The sequence below is a fragment of the Chanodichthys erythropterus genome, chromosome 5 (genome assembly GCF_024489055.1).
Source record: "Chanodichthys erythropterus isolate Z2021 chromosome 5, ASM2448905v1, whole genome shotgun sequence".
In the NCBI taxonomy this organism is placed as follows: domain Eukaryota; kingdom Metazoa; phylum Chordata; class Actinopteri; order Cypriniformes; family Xenocyprididae; genus Chanodichthys; species Chanodichthys erythropterus.
In genome coordinates, this window is record NC_090225.1 from 28,798,512 (window position 1) to 28,817,158 (window position 18,647).

The 18,647-nt window shown below is 37.9% G+C and overlaps 1 protein-coding gene across 3 annotated transcripts in view; it reads right to left on the bottom strand.

The window, feature by feature from the left end:
* The window catches only part of LOC137020787 (exportin-5), a 37,775-nt gene that overhangs the window by 14,996 nt on the left and 4,132 nt on the right, over nt 1–18,647 (bottom strand). For 2 of the 3 annotated variants that reach the window (XM_067386815.1, XM_067386817.1), the window contains exons 5-20: nt 16,094–16,276; nt 15,954–15,980; nt 9,500–9,685; nt 8,581–8,657; nt 8,248–8,277; nt 8,052–8,145; nt 7,877–7,960; nt 7,641–7,766; nt 7,468–7,558; nt 4,692–4,820; nt 2,089–2,162; nt 1,848–2,003; nt 1,464–1,505; nt 1,292–1,381; nt 968–1,167; nt 762–861 (exon numbers count right to left, since the gene is read on the bottom strand). In XM_067386815.1, the coding sequence (XP_067242916.1) occupies nt 762–861; nt 968–1,167; nt 1,292–1,381; nt 1,464–1,505; nt 1,848–2,003; nt 2,089–2,162; nt 4,692–4,820; nt 7,468–7,558; nt 7,641–7,766; nt 7,877–7,960; nt 8,052–8,145; nt 8,248–8,277; nt 8,581–8,657; nt 9,500–9,685; nt 15,954–15,980; nt 16,094–16,276 (1,689 nt within the window). The remainder of the gene's footprint in view (nt 1–761; nt 862–967; nt 1,168–1,291; nt 1,382–1,463; nt 1,506–1,847; nt 2,004–2,088; nt 2,163–4,691; nt 4,821–7,467; nt 7,559–7,640; nt 7,767–7,876; nt 7,961–8,051; nt 8,146–8,247; nt 8,278–8,580; nt 8,658–9,499; nt 9,686–15,953; nt 15,981–16,093; nt 16,277–18,647) is intronic. The other variant, XM_067386816.1, reaches the window with a different exon arrangement.

The following is an 18,647-nucleotide window of genomic DNA, read 5'->3' on the forward strand; positions in this document are numbered from 1 at the left end:
GTGGCTGAGTTGCTGTTGTTCCCAATTGCTTCCACTTTGTTATGACACCACTAACCGTTGACCAGGGAATATTTAGTACTGAGGAAATTTCACAAATGGACTTATTGCACAGGTGGCAACCTATCACGGTACCACGTTTGAATTCACTGAGCTCCTGAGAGCGACCCATTCTTTCACAAATGTTTGTAGAAGCAGTCTGCATGCCTAGGTACTTGATTTTATACACCTGTGGCTAGGGCTGGGCGATGTATCGAATGCTTTTGTCACGCGCATTTCTTCAGTAAAGCCGGTTCCCTGATTGCCGCTAAATCGCCATCACCTGCTTTCAAATGAAGCGGCATTTAATAGACAGAGCCGTAGTTCACTGATAAGACACGCAATATCGTGTTCAATATCGACGGCGATACATATCGATATTGAACGCGATATTGCGTGCCTTATCAGTGAACTACGGCTCTGTCTATTAAATGCCGCTTCATTTGAAAGCAGGTGATGGCGATTTAGCGGTAATCAGGGAACCGGCTTTACTGACGAAATGCGCGTGACAAAAGCATTCGATACATCGCCCAGCCCTACCTGTGGCCCTGGAAGTGATTGGAACACCTGAATTCAATGATTTGGAGGAGTGTCCCAATACTTTTGGCAATATAGTGCATTTACTTAATTAATTCGAAGCCTGAGCATCATCTGATAATCACACTAAGCCATATAACGATAACGATTTTATTTCAATATATCGTGCAGCCCTAAGGCACACCTACCCGTGACCTGTTGATACCCATCTGGTCCTCTGTGTCAGGGTCACTGATCACCTGATCAGCACCAACATATGCCAAGAAGGTAGCAGGATCCCATAACACGCTACACAACACAGAAATAAAAGAAAGATCACACATCATTCATTCATTTTAACATCTGTTTAATAAACTCGGAAAAGGCCAGTCTGGGCAACAACATCTATTCATACCTCCTCATCTCCTCTGACAGCCACTGTGTAGTAACAGGTGCCATGAGTTCCTCCAGGAAGGCTTTCTGCTTGTTATAGTCTTTAAACTGATTGCTGATCAGTATCAGGGCTTCTATAAGGGCACATTTCTCCATTTGTGTCAGCAACATCTCATTGGAAAACAAGCTCTTCACATGCGCATACATCATGTCGAAGCACGGCTACAATGCATGAAAAAGAATCTATTATCATTAGGGCTTTTATCAAAAGATAATGCTAATATATCACATCAGGGCTGACATCAAATCCTTTATCAAACTTTTGCATTGTGGAGGACTAACATACCAGAATAAAGTCTGAATAATCTCGACACATCCTAATGATGGAGGAACAGGCATGTCTTCTGACGTTCTTAACAGCTCGCGTTCGAGGTGCCTGAACACATCCACTGAACGTCAACAAGATTGTTTGATTAGAGAATGATATGCAGATATGATTACAAGTATGGGCACCTTACCTTGCGTTCTTCAACCAATTCAAACGTGATGGCAGGAAATATCTTAGAAGGGGGAAAAAAAACAAAAAACCTCTGATGCTGGTAGGTCTTTAACATATCTATAATGCGCTAAGTAAAACATAAACAGGCTATAAATAAATAAATAAACAATAAGACATTATGTAACTAACTCTATATCTCGATCATTTCGTTATACCCCTAGATGTCACATTAGCAAAACTGGCCAAAAAAGCCCATTGTCAATAGAGTAGCGAATTTGTGTGACCAACTTGATTTCACAGATTGCGCAGTTTCCAATCGGAATGCAAAATTTTGCAGAGCAAAAGTAAATATGCCCGGACCTTAGTGCTTTGCAACTTTGAAACAGCAGATTATATCCCTCACCTTATAGAGTACTTGAGGCAGGAAGTGAGGTTGGTGTTTGACGAAGGGAAACAGAGTGGATATGATGGTAAGAACACAGGACAGAATGAGAGGATCTCTTGTTTCATAGTTTACAACCATCTGCAGCAGCTCCATGCCCTCATCTATGGGAAGTTTCTATAGGAGTGAAAAAAAGCCTCAATGAAAAGATCCTCTTTAAATCCCTCACTGCTGCACTATGAAAGAAATTGGTTGGTCTTGCCTCTTTTTCGAGGATTTTGAAGAGCTGTCCAAATACACTTTCTGTGAAGAAAGTCATGGCATCCCACTGAACTGCTGAAAGGGAAAAAGCAGAACAGAGACCCTTCTCTGTCTTAGCTTCAACAGATAACAGTATGATACAAATGAAGTCATGTTAAATGAATGATCAAAGCAACAAATTTGCAACAATGTTGGTTACCACAGACAACAATCGACTGATGGTAATGCTGATTAGCCAAAACATTAAAACCACCTGCCTAACCAGTCCCTCCCTGATTTTTGCAGCCTAAAATGAATTTATTATTGGCCTGAGCAGATAAACGGTCCGAACCGTGCAGCTCAAATGAACAGTGCGAACAATTTTTCCGCTTTTGTTTTGTTTGTCCAATGTAGCCCTTCTAGATCGGTCTTCAAAAGAATGTAAGGCTGTTCTTTCCATTTTTGGAATTGAGAAACAGCCAATCTTTAACTGAATGCGCATTGCGATGGGACGTGTCACAGGATGTGTCCAAGCCCAAAATCTGCAGAAAATCTGGGGCAATTGAGAAAAAAAAAAGCAAGCTCCTTCAAATATTGCGGAGTTTGCTTGATTTTACGATAAATTTACCGATCGCAGAATCTTGAAATCCTGGACTGCCTAATATCTTGTAGGTCTTCATCATGCAGCCAAAACAGCTCTGATGCATTGAGTCATGGACTCTATGAGTGTATCCTGTGGTATCTGGCACCAAGATATTAAGAGCAGATGCTTTAAGTCCTGCAAGTTGTGAAGTGGTGTCTCCATGGGTCGGATTTGCCAGCACATCCCATAGATGCTCAATCAGATTGAGATCTGGAGAATTTGTAGGTCAAGGCAACACCTTAAACTCATTGTCATGTTCTTCAAACCATTTCTGAACCAATATATGCAGTGTGGCAGGGTGTATTATCCTGCTGAAAGAGGACATAGCCACCAGGGAACACCATTGCCATGAAGAGATGTACGTGGTCTGCAACAATCTTTAGGTAGGTGGTACATTGAACTAACATTCACATGAATGCCAGGACCCATGATTTCCAATTTGGGTGCAAGATTTGGTCAGATTTGGCCAATTTGGTAGGTACCAACCAATGCATACTGGGGAAAACCCCACAAGACTTGCTGTTTTGGAGATGCTCTGACCCAGTCGTCTAGCCATCACTATCTGGCCCTTGTTATAGTCACTCAAATCTTTTTGCTTGACCATTTTTTTTCTGATTTAACACATGAAATACAAGAACTGACTGTTTACTTACCGTCTACTATATCCTACCCCTTGGCAGGTGCCAATGTAACAATATAATCAATGTTATTCACTTCACCTGTCAGTGGTTTTAATGTTGTGGCTAAGCAGTGAAGGTACATAGCATAATTCCCAATTTATAAATGTGACCACAATGAAATAGTTTAAAGAGTTACAATTTGCATAGTTTACTGGATAACATAAGACTGATTACTCTGATAAAGCAGAAGCTTACATATTCGTGTTGGACAATTTGCTCAATATTGTCAAGTTGTGTGATAGTCTCAGAAACCAAATTTTAAATGACGTTTAGTAGGGCTGGATGATTATGACCTAAAATCAAAACCTCAATTAATTGAACATTTTACGTTTTACGATTAATAATTTTTACGATTAATAATTTTACGTTACAATTACGATTAATGAATGATTATTTTTTGCCCTCATAGTTCACTTACAAGGCCTGTACTGTAAATTTTCTATTAATTAACTTTAATGGTGGAATATTTTTTCCTTTTGAATGAGTGATCTGACATAACGGCTCACTTTCAGCAGTTATTTTATCTATAGTTTCGCTTCTTACAGATGTCTGCTCGTGGTGAATCAGATAAAGATAAATTAGCACAGTACCAGTATTTAATGAGAGCGACTGCGTGTGTGAATTAGTCAAACTAATGGGTTGTAAATAGTTCCTTCAAAAGTAGAAAAATATATGCTATAATAACTTTTGAGTTTCTAAGCTACTTTAGAAATAAATCACAGGACAGCGCTGACAACCAGTTTCTGCTCCTAATGCTTGCGGTCTCCACGTTTTGTGCAGCTAACGTTACTGTTTTTATGGGTGTTTGTGCCACAATGCAGCTGCGCGAGCACGGTAGCTCGATATAATAATACACATCCGATCGTTTAAATTGCTTAAATGTCTAAACTGGCAAACCTTAAAGCACATACAACTGACAAAGTTTAGTAAAGACGCAAGGCTCACCACTCGCGCGCCATCTGTGTGTTGACTGGATGGGGCGGAGTCACACGGCTACACAAAAAGTATGTTTTTAAGTGGGAAGTATTAACAGGATTAAAAAAAACGAAATAACCGACATGGGAAAATTACGTCAGTTTTTTTCTAAATTTGAATTTCGGTTTTGATTACTTTTCAATTAATCGTCCAGCCCTAAAGTTTGAAACCTTTAAGAATTATAGCTGTGTGTCTGAAAAATATGTCTAATTATTGTGGGGAAAAAAAACAAAAAAAACAGAAGCAGCAGCACATTTACAAAAACAGCACAAAATGTTGGCAGATGAAAGATTGTCTACCATATAAAAGTGTAGTAACAATACTCACGTGTTGTACTCCCAGCATCTATAGGTGTGTTGATCTGATGCTGTGCCCACTCCTTTGCAATTTGAAAGGCCTCAAATGGGACAATTTTACAAGCCAGACGAACCGTTTCCCCCTGCTGAGCCCTGAAAGCTGTTTAACAAATATTGTTAAGGGGTTAACCCAACCGTTGCTCATTTTTAAAGAAAGAAAATATATAAATCTTTAAAAAGATGGGTTGTATTCATTCTCACTTTGTGATAATTTTGATACACAAACCAATTTTTTTTTTTTTTTTTCCCCAAATCTTTATATATCACACGGGGCATGCACTGGTTAGTGGGGAAATTTTTTTGTTTGATTTTAATTTAAGATTTTAAACTTTAAACTTTAATCTTTTGCTGTAATATTTTTTAGAGCAGAGCTTTCTTGCTGACCAACATATGGCAGATTTGTGCAGTCTCTTTCTAATGGTTGGTATTACTTCTGATGGGTAGCTCATTTGTTCTTGGCATGATGGTACTTCAATGCTTATTACCAAACCAGATTAAGTAAATTGAGGTTTATATTAAAGTGTGGCCTACCTCTTTATTGATATCCTACTAATATGTATTGGTTTCAAATTTTAGGCCCTTGATGTAGTGATAAATGTAGGAGTGTACCAAATTTTTCCACAAAAGAAATGGCCATTTGTCTAAAGCTACACTACTTTTTCCGTAAAAGATAAAATATTATTAATGGAAAAGTGCAAAAAATAAAACCGTCAAAAACAGTTACATGGTGTAGCTTTAAGCTGTACAAATCATTACAATATTTACATTCCAAGTGTCATTTAATAAAGTGCACCTATTATGCTATTTTGAAGGGTCCTAATTTTGTTTTGGAGGTCTCCTACAGATAGCATAAAACAAAAAAAAAGCATTAATTTTCTCATAATATACATTGCAGCATCTGCTCTTTTCTCTCAGTGTCTGAAATGGTTTGATCAAAGATTGAATCTTTATAAACCCCTCCTTTCTAAAACCCTGCTCTGTTCTGACTGGTCAAACCCAATACACCCAAAAATAAAACAAACCCAAATACACTCGAATTAATTCCATGAATTGATAAGTGTACTATCAGAGTAGTAATAAAGATGTTTGCTTTCATAATGATGACAATTGTGCACACAAGTAGCAGCTCTTCCGTGCTCCAGTGCGGTTAGCGCTCACACTGCATGCGAACCGCATTCGAGCCCAACCGAACCCAATGGAACAGAGCGATCACACTTGTCAAACAAACTGGGCCAAGGAGCAAAGACATCAGCAAAGATCTTAGAGAAGCAAATGTTGCTGCCCATCAATCTAGGAAGGGTTATACGGCCATTTCCAAACAATTTGAAGTCCATCATTCTACCATGAGAAAGATTCTACAGCAAGAAAACATTTAAGACAGTTGCCAATATTCCCAGGAGTGGGTGTCCCAGCAAATTCACTCCAAGGTCAGACTGTGCAATGCTCAGAGAAACTGCAAAAAACCCAAGAGCTACATCTCAGACTCTACAGGTCTCAGTTAACATGTTAAATATTAAAGTTCATTACAGTACAATTAGAAAACTCACCTTAGGTGATTGTGAAAAAGTATGTAAAGTACGTCAAGATAAATTGCATTGTGAAAGTCACAAGCCAAGTGCAACATCATTTAGTCTATAAAAGATAAAACTCACTCTGCCAACCTTTTACAACCAGTGTCAATGGCTTTGGAATATCAGAAGAAAACAAAGACATTAGACAAGAGATGGGCTCTGTCTCGCTTGTTTCACCCAGCTCTCTCAAAGCATGGAGCGTTATTTACAACAGCACATTTATCTTTGGTGCAATTAAACTTGGATTAGTTCTGAAATTTTATTCAATGTCTTTTGCTTTCCATGTTCAAAGACATTGTATTGTTTATGCAATTCTAAAAAAATATTCACATAAAAGCATAATTAGCACAATGTGAAATATAGTTGCTATCACCCTCATCTCAACTGCCACAGCCCAAACCACATCAAATTCAATCACATCATATTCATCATACTCCTACAAGTCCATGTTCTCTCCTGTCCTCTGTAGTCAGTGTGTGGGCAGAACCTGCTGGTACCATCACAAGGTACAAAATCAATAACGAGAACCTTTAATCTCTTTCTCTCTCACACACTCCCAGTGGTGAAACAAGCTACGGATTGATCCGACTGCACCGACACTATTGGATGAGAACTGAAATGACTTGGACGATGACATCACCGTTTTCTGAAGATGCTTTATAGCCAAATTGAACTAATTTGATAATTGATGATCTTTTACAACGGAACTGAATCAACACTGAACTGGCTTCAGCTGAACAATGACACTTTTTTTTCTTTTTAGAGCTGCCTTACAGCCAAATTGAGCTATGCTTGCATCACTGAATGATTATTTTCCTCTTGATCACTGTTAAGCTGCTTTGAAACAATCTGTATTGTATGAAGCACTACAAAAATAAAGGTGAGTTGGCTTGATTCTGCAAGTTTTAGATCACAGATATGATAGGCTGGGTTGCTATTATCATGTGCATTTGATTGTCAAGGACTGGGAAAATGATCAGATAATTGCAGGATTGCAAATTATTGGTTTCTGTTCAGTACAAGAATAAAACTGAATGCATTGTTAAAACATAAAAATTAAAATAAGCAATGTTGTCTGTGTTGTCATCAAATAATAAGAACTTAATGTTAATCAGCTTAAAACTGATGCAATAACAGTAAGTTTAACAAACTAGTTACTAATCAATAACAACTCACAATTAAAGAGGCAGTTGAAATCTTCATCACTATCAAAGTCCACTCTGGAGAATTCACAACCTGGACAATCATTCTTGGAGGGAAATCCAGTCTATAAAAGGTAAATAGAGCATTGATTGAGTATGATAGCAATTAGTCAAAACTGCTCTGTGTCTGGGATACACAGCACTTACTTTCACAAGATTGATCTTTGCCAATCTTAAATATTTTATGGCCATTTGGCCAATTACAGGATCCTTTGATAAAATTTCATGTCGGAATAGGTTTCCCCAGGTCATCTGCGTGGACGACCTCAGAAACTGTTTTGAATAATATATAAATGCATTATTAAATATGGAATGCAAGATTTAGTAACAATTCTTAAAGGCTGACCAATGAGTTTCACAGAGTAGCTATAACGCAGTTCAACCTGGCTGGGATGAGTAGTGAAGGCAAGAAGAGCTTCCATATATTTATTCAGGTTAACAGGAACTTGTACTTCAACATCTGAACCCTAAAGAGAAACATCAAAATCATCTGTATTTCTCATAAAAGGAAAAAAGGATAAATGATACACAACAGTGATGCTCATGCGATCATCTCACCACTAGAGAGCAGATTTGGCTACCCAGGGCACAGAGAACCTGACACAGCCTCTTCAAAAATGTGTATCTTCTTTCCACAACGGCACCTGATGATCTGAGTTGGATGATGGACAGTTTTGGTTAAAACTAACAGAAGTGAACTCAGTTGCTATAAACTAAAATTGACATGGTTTCAAAACAAAAAGTGAAAACTCACTGTTTACACAGAGCTGCACCATCTGCTGACCTACAATAAAATAAAATCCAAACAGCAGTTTGCAGTCATTCGAACAGTATCCAAGTCATTTAAAGCAGATCTTTTAAAGCAAAATCTAAAGCAAATCTGCTCCTGGAGGGCCACTGTCCTACAGAGTTTAATTCCAACCCTAATCAAACACACCTGAACAAGCTAATCAAGATCTTCAGAGGTACTAGAAAATTACAGGTAGGTGAGTTTGATCAGGGTTTGAGCTAAACTCTGCAGGACAGTGGCTCTCAAAGGCCAGATTTGAGGAACCATGATTTAGAAAAAGCTAAGACATTTACTTACTGTGCAGCAGACAGGATGTAGTTCATGGCGACTTCATCAAAGAGTACCATAAACGGCTTCCTCTCCTCTAACTTTCCCTGTGGAAGGAAAGAATTTGCTCAATCAAAAACAGATCACTCAAACATAAACTCTTGACACTAAATATCACTATGATTAACCTCACACAACAAAGTGCTGCTAGTTATTAGTAGTCTATTTTCCACCATTTTCAACTTCTTCCAAAAACATCAGTATGGCTACATATGCCTTTTACAGCCTATTTAAATCATCCTTTAAACCTTAAAGTTAATTCTAACTTTTTTGCCTCACATAACTAAAGTTTAGATATGATATTTTATTGTGAAATAACTTATTAGCATATGTATTTTTTATATCTAAATAACTTCAGTAACTATTTGAAATTAATAAGGAGCAATAAATAAATACAACTAAAACAAGCCTTTCTTTCGCATAAGGGGCTTTTGCACCGGAGGAACCTTAAAGACGCCACTGTCAGCAGCTTCAAAGCTCCTATTCCCAGTTTGAATGCAACCAGGTACATGGTTGCATCCTAGTGGTTAGTTCCTAGAACTATTTGGTGCCAAAGCCCCTATGTTGTTCTCTCTCTTAAAATGTAAATGAGTGTAAAATGTCAACATCATATATGTCTAAAGCCTGGGACACACCAAGCCAATGTCAAAAAAACAGTGGTGACAAAAGCAAGAGAAAAAGGAGGCAATTGGACTTATTTGGTATATGGGCTTATTATTATTACATTTCACACTTTCCAATGTCATGTATGCAAGTGAAAAGCATTAGTGTACTAGACTCCAATGACAGCAATGAGTTGCAGCATAAATAATTAAATGTGGACAATTTTATTTCAGTAAAGCAGCTGAAAAGTGAGAGGTGTATAATGTAAATGGCAGCAGTCACTCACTTTCCTACTAATGGCAATTAGCAGACACTCTGCAGCCTCCAACTGAAGCTCAGGTTCGCTCAGCAACAGGCACAAGATCTCCAAAAGACGGCAGTTTTCATTGGTGATGTGGCTCAGAGCAACCCAATCGATGTAGCCAGCCAGAGTGTTGAGAGTGGTCACACCAACTCGCCAGTGAGCTTTTGTCTGGGAATAAAAGACAAAAATCACAGCTAATTTTATCGGACAAATTCGCTACTACATGAGGAACGCAGAACATATAGATTATATTAAGAAATTTGAAGAAAACATTAAAAATTAAAAACTAGAAAGAGCTTAAATACAATTCAAAAAGCAATTATGGGGCCAAGCATGACAGCATCAGATACTTTTTGGTATCTTTCCATCAAATGTGTTTATACATTATCCAAGAATCTTTTGATATATGGAAAAGCTTTTAATAACTTCTAGCAATTATGGTGTAAAGATCATCAGAGCAAAATTTGGTGGATGATTATGATAAATGCATAAACAATTCAAAACGCTTGACACATAATATGGCAAAATCAGACAAAAGCCAAGTTTGTCCACTTTACACTAAATCCATTGGTAAAATACATTATTCATGTAGAACATGTCAATCATTTGAGAACTTATCAATCATGAAGATAATTACTGTACAATACTGTTCATTTTTATCATCTGTTCATTTCTCAAAACGCATGAAAGTAGGCTTTTCCACAAACTTCTACTTGCCCTAGCTCTGTAACCAACAGAATCACAAACTCATTTTTACAGCAAAATGCTATCATAGAGGACTTCTATCATTGCAGAAAATTGCAGGCTCCTATCAATGCCAAATTGAAGGGATTTTTTTTTTTTAAATGCACACTTATACATTCTTGCCCTCACACACACAAACAAAAATTGAATTTCACAAATCTGAAAACCTAAATGTTTTGAATGCGCATTATACTTACACCTAGGTAAGGTAAAAAAAGGGTAGAAATTGCCTTTTATTACTAAATTATGACAGTTTTTTTTTTTACGTAAAATCCTATTAACATTTTAAGTACAAATCAGGAAACACTGTTAAGGTCATTGCACACCGAGTCCGAAATTCGCATGCGAAACTTTCGCACGTTAAAAAAATAAATTCGACCTCACGTTATGTCAATCGCGTTTGCACACTGCCACCGAAACTTTCGTCCGTCAAAAAATATTCGGATCAGGTTCGATTTTCTGCGTTTTTCGCATCCGTGGCATGCATTTTGAGAGATGTTTTGACAATTCAGAGCCACCGTACGCGAACGCAAAAATCCAGAATGCCATCTGACAAGTTGATCCACGTCGTCTACAGCACTAATCAGTAGCACTGAATGACAAACAACGTGAGGAATACAAATAGACCGAAATATAAAGACCGATTGTGCCAGTAGCAAAGTATCAAACTGAGCGACTGACATCCTTAAGTAACTAATCTTTGAAACGCTCGGATAATCCCGCAGCTCCTTGATGAGGTGAATTCTCCTTTCTCTCTATGCATTCTCGGGATTGAATGGACCCAATATTTCCTTTCTTTTTCTCTTTTTAAGAAGAGAGGAGACAACTATCGTGCTCACTGCTGCTGGAAGACTTCATTTTATATATGTTTTGCGATTTTTTTTTCTTTTTTTTTTTTCGCAAAGCATTCATTAATACGCATCGGACTCAGTGTGCAAGGTCTCTGTACGTGACGAATTTTTAGGATTGCGAATACGAAAAAACGCATGCGAAAATTTCGGACTCAGTGTGCAAAGGCCTTTACATAAAAAAAATAAAAAAAATAAATAAAAAAAAATCAATTCATGACCACCTTTGAAACTTTCTTTTTTAAAAAAAGTGTTTAATTATGATATTCAAGCTCATTTCAAACCTTAAAAATATAACAGTTAAAAACTTTAGGTTACTGATGTAACCCCGGTTTTCTGATAACATGAAGTGAGGTATCTCACTATGGGAACACCTCAGGCGTGACCGATTGTGGAAGCACCAATGACACCACATCTGCCAATCATGGCAGACCAATCACTGTACTTCGTCGGTTGACTAAGTTTTCTCAGTGTGTTCCACACCGTCGGCTGAAGTTGGTCCTCGTCGGCTTTTTTTCGGCCAATTCAAAATGTTGAATCGCTGTCGGAGCTCGTCGGTCCGTCGGGCCAAATGATCATTCTGATTGGCTGTTCAGCTAGTGCCACCTGCTGGTACGGAAAGGCATTTCTTCTAACGCAGGCGCATAACTGACGTGCTACTTGGCCATCGGGTGTCGAGCGTCGGTTTGGTGTGTCAGGGCAACTTGGGACCCAGACGCTGCCGACGTGAGAGCCCAGGATAGACATACCTCTAGTAGCCCAGGATGTAGCCATACCTCGTAGTCCTCCTGGGGGATCTATATTTGTGTTATTGTAACATAACACCACCCAGTGGGAAAACCGTTGACAGGAGATAGGCTGACTCTTACAAGGGAAAACCTATGAGACAAACAGCTGGTTGCTCTTACGAAGTGTGCGGGTTCTCTGTGCATACGCATACAGCGTACAAACCGAACATAAACAGTGTAACCTCTCATCCTCTGGAAATGAAAAGGGTGGTGGATGAAAAGCTAGCAGGTCCACTGATTAAACTGCACCAGCATGATCCCACACTTTAGGCATGGTTTAGATCTAAAAGTTACTATTTCTGACCACCTAGTGCGAACATCATACATGAGGAGTGAACTGATAATGCATGTAGTTCTCACCCTTTTGGGTGTAGTGAGAGCAAGTAACAGAGCTGTTTGAAAAATGAGCAGCTTCAAGGCAATGTTAACAATGGGCTTGAAGGGGGCTTTAGAGAGTGCGTTCAGGACCATGGACAAATCCCAAGACGGGACCAGTGGCTTCAATATTGGGTGTAGCCTTCGTGCTCCTCTCATATCGACAAACGAGAGAGGGTCAGTAGTACCCGAGACAAGACCAATACAACATGCTGATAGAGGACAGATAAACCTTAACTATAGAAAAGGCTCTGACCTTATCCAGAAGGTCCTGTAGGAAACATAGCATGTCCAAAACCGAACAAGAATGTGACAATGTTCTTATCTGCATACCCTCAAACACCCTCCATCTGAGATTACATAAAGAACGTGTTGAGGCAGCCCTCACGTTCTGAACTGTCTCAATCACTTTCGGGGTAACCCAGCTGCATTCAGATTCAATCTCTCACAGGCCAGGCACAGAGAGCCAGTTTCTGAGGGAAGGGGTGGGATATTTCCTCCCGTGTTTGTGAGAGAAGATCCCCGCACGCTCACAATGGCCACAGAGCAGTTGCACACTCTCCTCTACCTGGCCAGTATGGTGCAATCAAAAAAGTTACATCTCCATTCTCGAACCTTGACAAATATTTTAAAGCAAAGTTCTGAGCTAGAGCATTTTGAATTTGTATTTTCTGGCAGCGAGGCTCGGGTTAAAGAAAGATGTTTCCACAGGGGGAGGATTCGCCATCCCTAAATCTTCCATTCCCTTAACATCGAGCCTCGAGAAGCCCTTGACGGGTACTCTATGTGAAAAAGGCTTGTCCCAAAACCTCTTAATTTCAGCCATGCAGGCCGGGACAGCTGAGTAAACTGTCTCACTGCAGGGAGACGTGACGGAAGTCTCTTTCCATAGTATAAATCTCTTTCAGACCCTTTTCCTGCCGGTGGCCAGTAAATAAACTTTGCCACGGCCCTGTGACAGACCTTGCATAGATCCATGTCCATCAGTACAGAGAGGGTGAGCTCTCATCCTGTGCACTTGGTGGACGGGACATATTTTGTGGGAAGAATAGCATCTTCATCGTCATTATCCTCGTCCTCGAGGATGGTTGACAACATATAATTTTCCTCTTTCGCTAACAGATCTTCAAACAGGGGAAGAAGGAAGGGTGTTTTGACACACTCTCCATCATATCTCTCCATGTGTTAGTGGCCTGCGGACAATCCATAGGTTCCTCTCTGGCCTGAGGCAATCACATAGCGAGATACCGAATGAATGTTAGAAAGAGAACAAACATTTTCCAAACTTTCCAAACTCTGTTAGATGTAGGGCAGTTGACTAGATGTCAGATTTTCAACAGGGTGTGCCTCATACGTCCTGAAAAGTGAAGCTGCGGGCTCTCTGATCGCCCCCTGGTGGCTGGATGCAGTACAGGTCATAAACCTCACCCTCTCCATGCAAATGAACGGGTCAAAATAAAAAAATAAATTACGCTTCAAATTAAATTTTTCAAAAGATGGTTTTAGTCATTTAAGGTAGTTATCACGCTGATATATATTCAATTGTTCGTTTTTGTGATAAGTTTCATTTTAGCTAGCAATTTGATGCTATAGAAATGGGGCGTGTCGTCATGATTGACAGTTGTGAGTGACAGCTTCTCTGAGGACTGTCGGAGTTTTGAGGGGAGATTGAAGATATATAACTAACTATTAATTTTCGATTTCTGTGTTATTTCACACTGACAAAATGAGTTGTTCAGCAGTAAACTGTACTAACCGGCTTTTTGTTTATTTTTGACCCCTCCACACCACAAGTGTTGCTGGTTTTGTTCCTGTACTAACCGACCTACAGGATCTGATGAAAAAGCAGGTGATCGTTTTCTGTTTCAAAAATATTACTGCTCTAGAAACAGAATAGCCTATTATTTTATAGGTAGAATTTTAAATTGTGTATAATTTATAAATATTTTAAAATACATCAACGATGACGTAGTCGTCTGGGCGGAAGTTTGATACCGCGACTCCGCCTCCGGGCTCCATTGACGATTCCTTCTGCTCATGCCCAGGCTCCAAACTGACGTTTTTGCATAACATGTCAACACCCATCGTCGTGTTTTACATTCAGTTCATTACAAAGGAAGGAAGCGGCGTCGCGTCATCCACCTTTTTTTACAGTCTATGTTTTCAACAGACCACATTTGAAATTGGCTCAGATGCTAACTAGGCATGTGACGGTATCAAATTTTCATGTTGCGATTAATTGATGGAGCTTTTATCACAGTATACGGTATTATCACGATATTAAAATAAGTTGCAAAACCATTTTTTGTCATAGTTTAACAGGTTTAAGAACTCTTTTTGTAATAAAACAAAAACAACTCTGACTGAAATTTTCAAACCGATTAAAATGCAAAAGAAATAGGCTATAAAGAACAACAGATAACACTTTATTTAATGCATTAACTAAGAGTGAGCAATAGCTACATTTGTTACAGAACGTATTATTTTTTGTTAATGTTAGTTTAGAAACACAACTGATAATTGTTAGATTTATCTCAGGTCCATTAAATAAGTTCTTTTGATTTTAGTAATGTTATTAAATAGTAACTAAGAAATTAACATTAATTAATAATAATTAATACTTTAAAAGTATTTTTATTGTCAGTTTAGTGATAATGAATTAACATGTTAAATAATGAAGCCGTATGTCTCAAAGTTTTACTGAACAATAACAAATAATCAGAACATTTCTAATCATTAGGGCATGTTGTAGTACAGATTAAAATGTAAAAATGTTTAGGTTTGAAAATAAATATCCTTTTAAGTCTTTTTTAAGTATTCAGTATTTGGTGCTGTGATGAACAACACTGAGATTACAAAAAAATGAATGGCTGTTTGAAGCATTTTAAAAACTTCACTAGAGCAGTTACTTTGTTTGCACGGTTTCCGTGGTAACAGCTGCATGCTGCTGTCAGAGAGTGAACGCGCACATTCATTCAGCTCGTCTCCTTCACTGGTTCCGCCATGTGCTTCTCGTGCACGTTGGGATTGTTTACATCTGAGCGCGCGTCTTTTTGACGCAGAATACAGCGGTGTTGTGCATTTTATACGATTGATGGGTAAAGTATTCTTAATTGCCTTATAAAAAATTAATAATTGATAATAAATTATTATTTACGGTATTCTGAAGTGCCGACGATTACAATATCGTGCATATTCATTATCGCGATTTATCGCATTACCGAATATCGGCACAAGTCTAATGCTAACAAATCCAATCTTATAAGCGTTTTAGCTATTTGCATGAATGCAACAAAGTCTAATCTGATATGCCAGATATCAGTTAAAAAAGAAAGAAAAAAAAAGGACAGAATTAGCTGACAGTGTAAATAAAGCATATCAAAGTTTGTTGTGTTTGGACTTTACATTCAAGCTAATTGGGGTCTTTGGGTTCTAGCACTTTCATTTAAGCTTTGGTCAGTCTAAATCCTGGGTTAACAAAATCGTAGGTTATCTTTATCCATGTTTCACATTTTTTTCATTTGTTAACCTGGGTAATTAATTAATCCTAGAAATTCAAGTTATGTTTCACACTGTACATTTGTAAATGAACCACTGATATTTGGCCCCTAATAAGAACAGCACTAACCCCCCCAAAAAAAATTACAGCTGATAAATACTGATGAATGGCTATTCACTCACCTTTAACTCCAGACCAGCAACGCATTTCTAGAAAACAACATGAATAAATCTATTCAAATCATATGAACGTGACAATATTCTGGAGAAAAAAATCATTTAAAAATGTTTTGCATGTGGCCATGAATGTCTGAAGAACTCACCAACTTGTTGTATTCATTCACATGAAGCTGCAGAATGCCAAGCAGAAAGGTGAAGATGCTGTCCATATTCTGCGTAAGGGTGTGCTGGATATCTCGCCGTCTTTGAGTGGGTAATGTCTGAAATGTGATCACGTCCTCAGCTAACCGCAGCAGGACAAGCATTACGAGTTCTGTCTGAGCATCCTGAAGAGAAATACAATGTTTATTCAAATAGACAATGATTATTTTATGTCATTATTTACTAAATCTGCATGAAAATTGGTCATTAAGTACCCGATGAAAAGAATGTTCACCACACTGACTCCTGAAGATTCCTGCAGAGTTTAGTTCCAACCAGGTATGTGAAAGATTTTCTAAGATTTTGCCAATAACAACAATTAGAGAACATTTTGAGTGTTTTTGTGTTGGCATCTTGGCTTGTTTAGGCTTGTCATGTCCAGCTGAATCCTAAAGATTTTCATTTTCTTCATATTCTGTACAGTAGTCTATGGGAGCTAAATTCTGCCATGGAATAAAAAATTAAAAAAAGGTAATTGCACCTTTTAATCTCACAATTCTGACTTTTTTTTCTCACAATTGAGAGTTTACACTTAAACACATAAAAGATATAAACTAGCAATTCTAAGGAAAGTCTTTTTTTCCCCTCAGAATTGGACTTGCAATTGCTACTTTACATCACAATTCTGAGAACAGAAGTCAGAATTGTGAGATATAAACTGGAATAAGAAGACATCATAGGAGGCGGCGTAAGTGACATCATCTTTATTTTTACTTGTTAAGCACATGGGACAAAATGTTTTTAGAGTTTAATGATACTACTATATGTAATACTGAATATAATGTATATTGGGACAAATATTTGCTAGTCCCCAAAATGCCCGATTTCACCAGTAGAACAGATTTAAAGGCTGAATAATTCCAGTAACATCCAATAAAACTCTTGACTGTCAGTCATTTTAAAAATTTTCAAAAGCAAATAAAGCAAATGATCATTCTCATAAAGATAATCGAGTCTCAATTATCAAGTCTCATAACTAGGTCTTAATGTAGCAGCAGCCTAACTACTGTTGTCTGTTTCCTAAATGTTAAACAAACAACAAGAGAAAAAGAGAGAATCACTCACTGCTCTTGACTGAATAACCTTAGTGGCTATAAGGATCAGTGTGTATTTAATTAATACGGTGAAGACTATGCAGCGTTTTATTTTTATATGTGAATATTCAATTTCTGTAGCATTTCTACTGCTAATTTAGTGTTTCATAATTCATATTAATTACCTAGACTCTGGCAGCCCGTCATAGCTAATCTGTGCCGCCAGAGATTCATAATGATCCAGAAACATTTTAAAACTTCTCATAATAACACAAAATATCTTTAACTTTGTTTTGCGCCATTGCTTTGGCAAAGTATCTGTCAAACAAACTAAAATCGAAAGCGTGATAAGGCTTTGTGACCTTACCAATTCGCAAAAGACAATTTAAAGGTGCAATATGTAATATTTTTGCAGTAAAATATCCAAAAAACACTAGGCCAGTGTTATATATTTTATTCACTTGAGTACTTGCAATATCCCAAATGTTTCCAACTATTTGTAAATCGTGAGAAAATTGCAATTTTATTCAAGGCTCCGGGAAGTGTGAGGAATCGCCTGTCAATTGCATCATACCCGCGTTACCCTCGGTTTCTGGTTTGATTTTGTAGAAACCATGGAAACACCAAAGACGCTTTAATATTTGCATGTTTTAATAGACAAGGGAACAACTGTTTTGATATATTTACAGGCAGAAAATAATTGTTGTTATATAGCTCAACATGTTTAGTCTTATTGTTTAAATCAATTGTCTTGATCTTTTGCGAGTACCATGCTTTACCATGCCTCAGAGAAAAACACTATTTTGACAAGTTCAGCTCCACAACACTCGCTCCTGCTCTGCTTCATACTACAGTAATGTTAATAATCACATCCATGAACATGATTTCTTCCCGAGTCCTATCCCTATTCTTTTGCACCGTCCTTTGAGGTGAAAACCACATGTCCCAAGATCCCGCTCTCAAACTTGTCGTCATCATGCTACGCCTTTGTTTTCAATAGGCCTCTAGTGACCTGTAGCGGACAGAATTATTACATACTGCACCTTAAATTCAATAAGTATATAGACTGTTTGTGCTGCGTTTCAAATTAAAGTGCATGCTTTGTTCACGTGTGCTTTCACATCTTTTCCACATCCAAGTACGGCTCAGTTCACAGTGAACGCCATCTCTGTATGCGTTTAGCGTGCATTTGTTAATGTAATGTGCACCAGTTATGCATTTTTTTTCTTCCCATTTGCAAAATTTTCAAAATTTTTTGTAGGAAGATGATTACAGCATTTCAGTAGGTTTGTAATGAGATGTGTTTGTAAACCTATTTTTCACAGAAACAGTAGCTTTCCACCAAAATAAAAGCTCAACTGCATTTTCCGACAAAATAAAAGCTCAAGGGCTCATCTCTTGCAATTGTAGAAGTTAGGACAAAAGTATTGCAATTTCCCTACTGTAGTGTAAATGAAATATA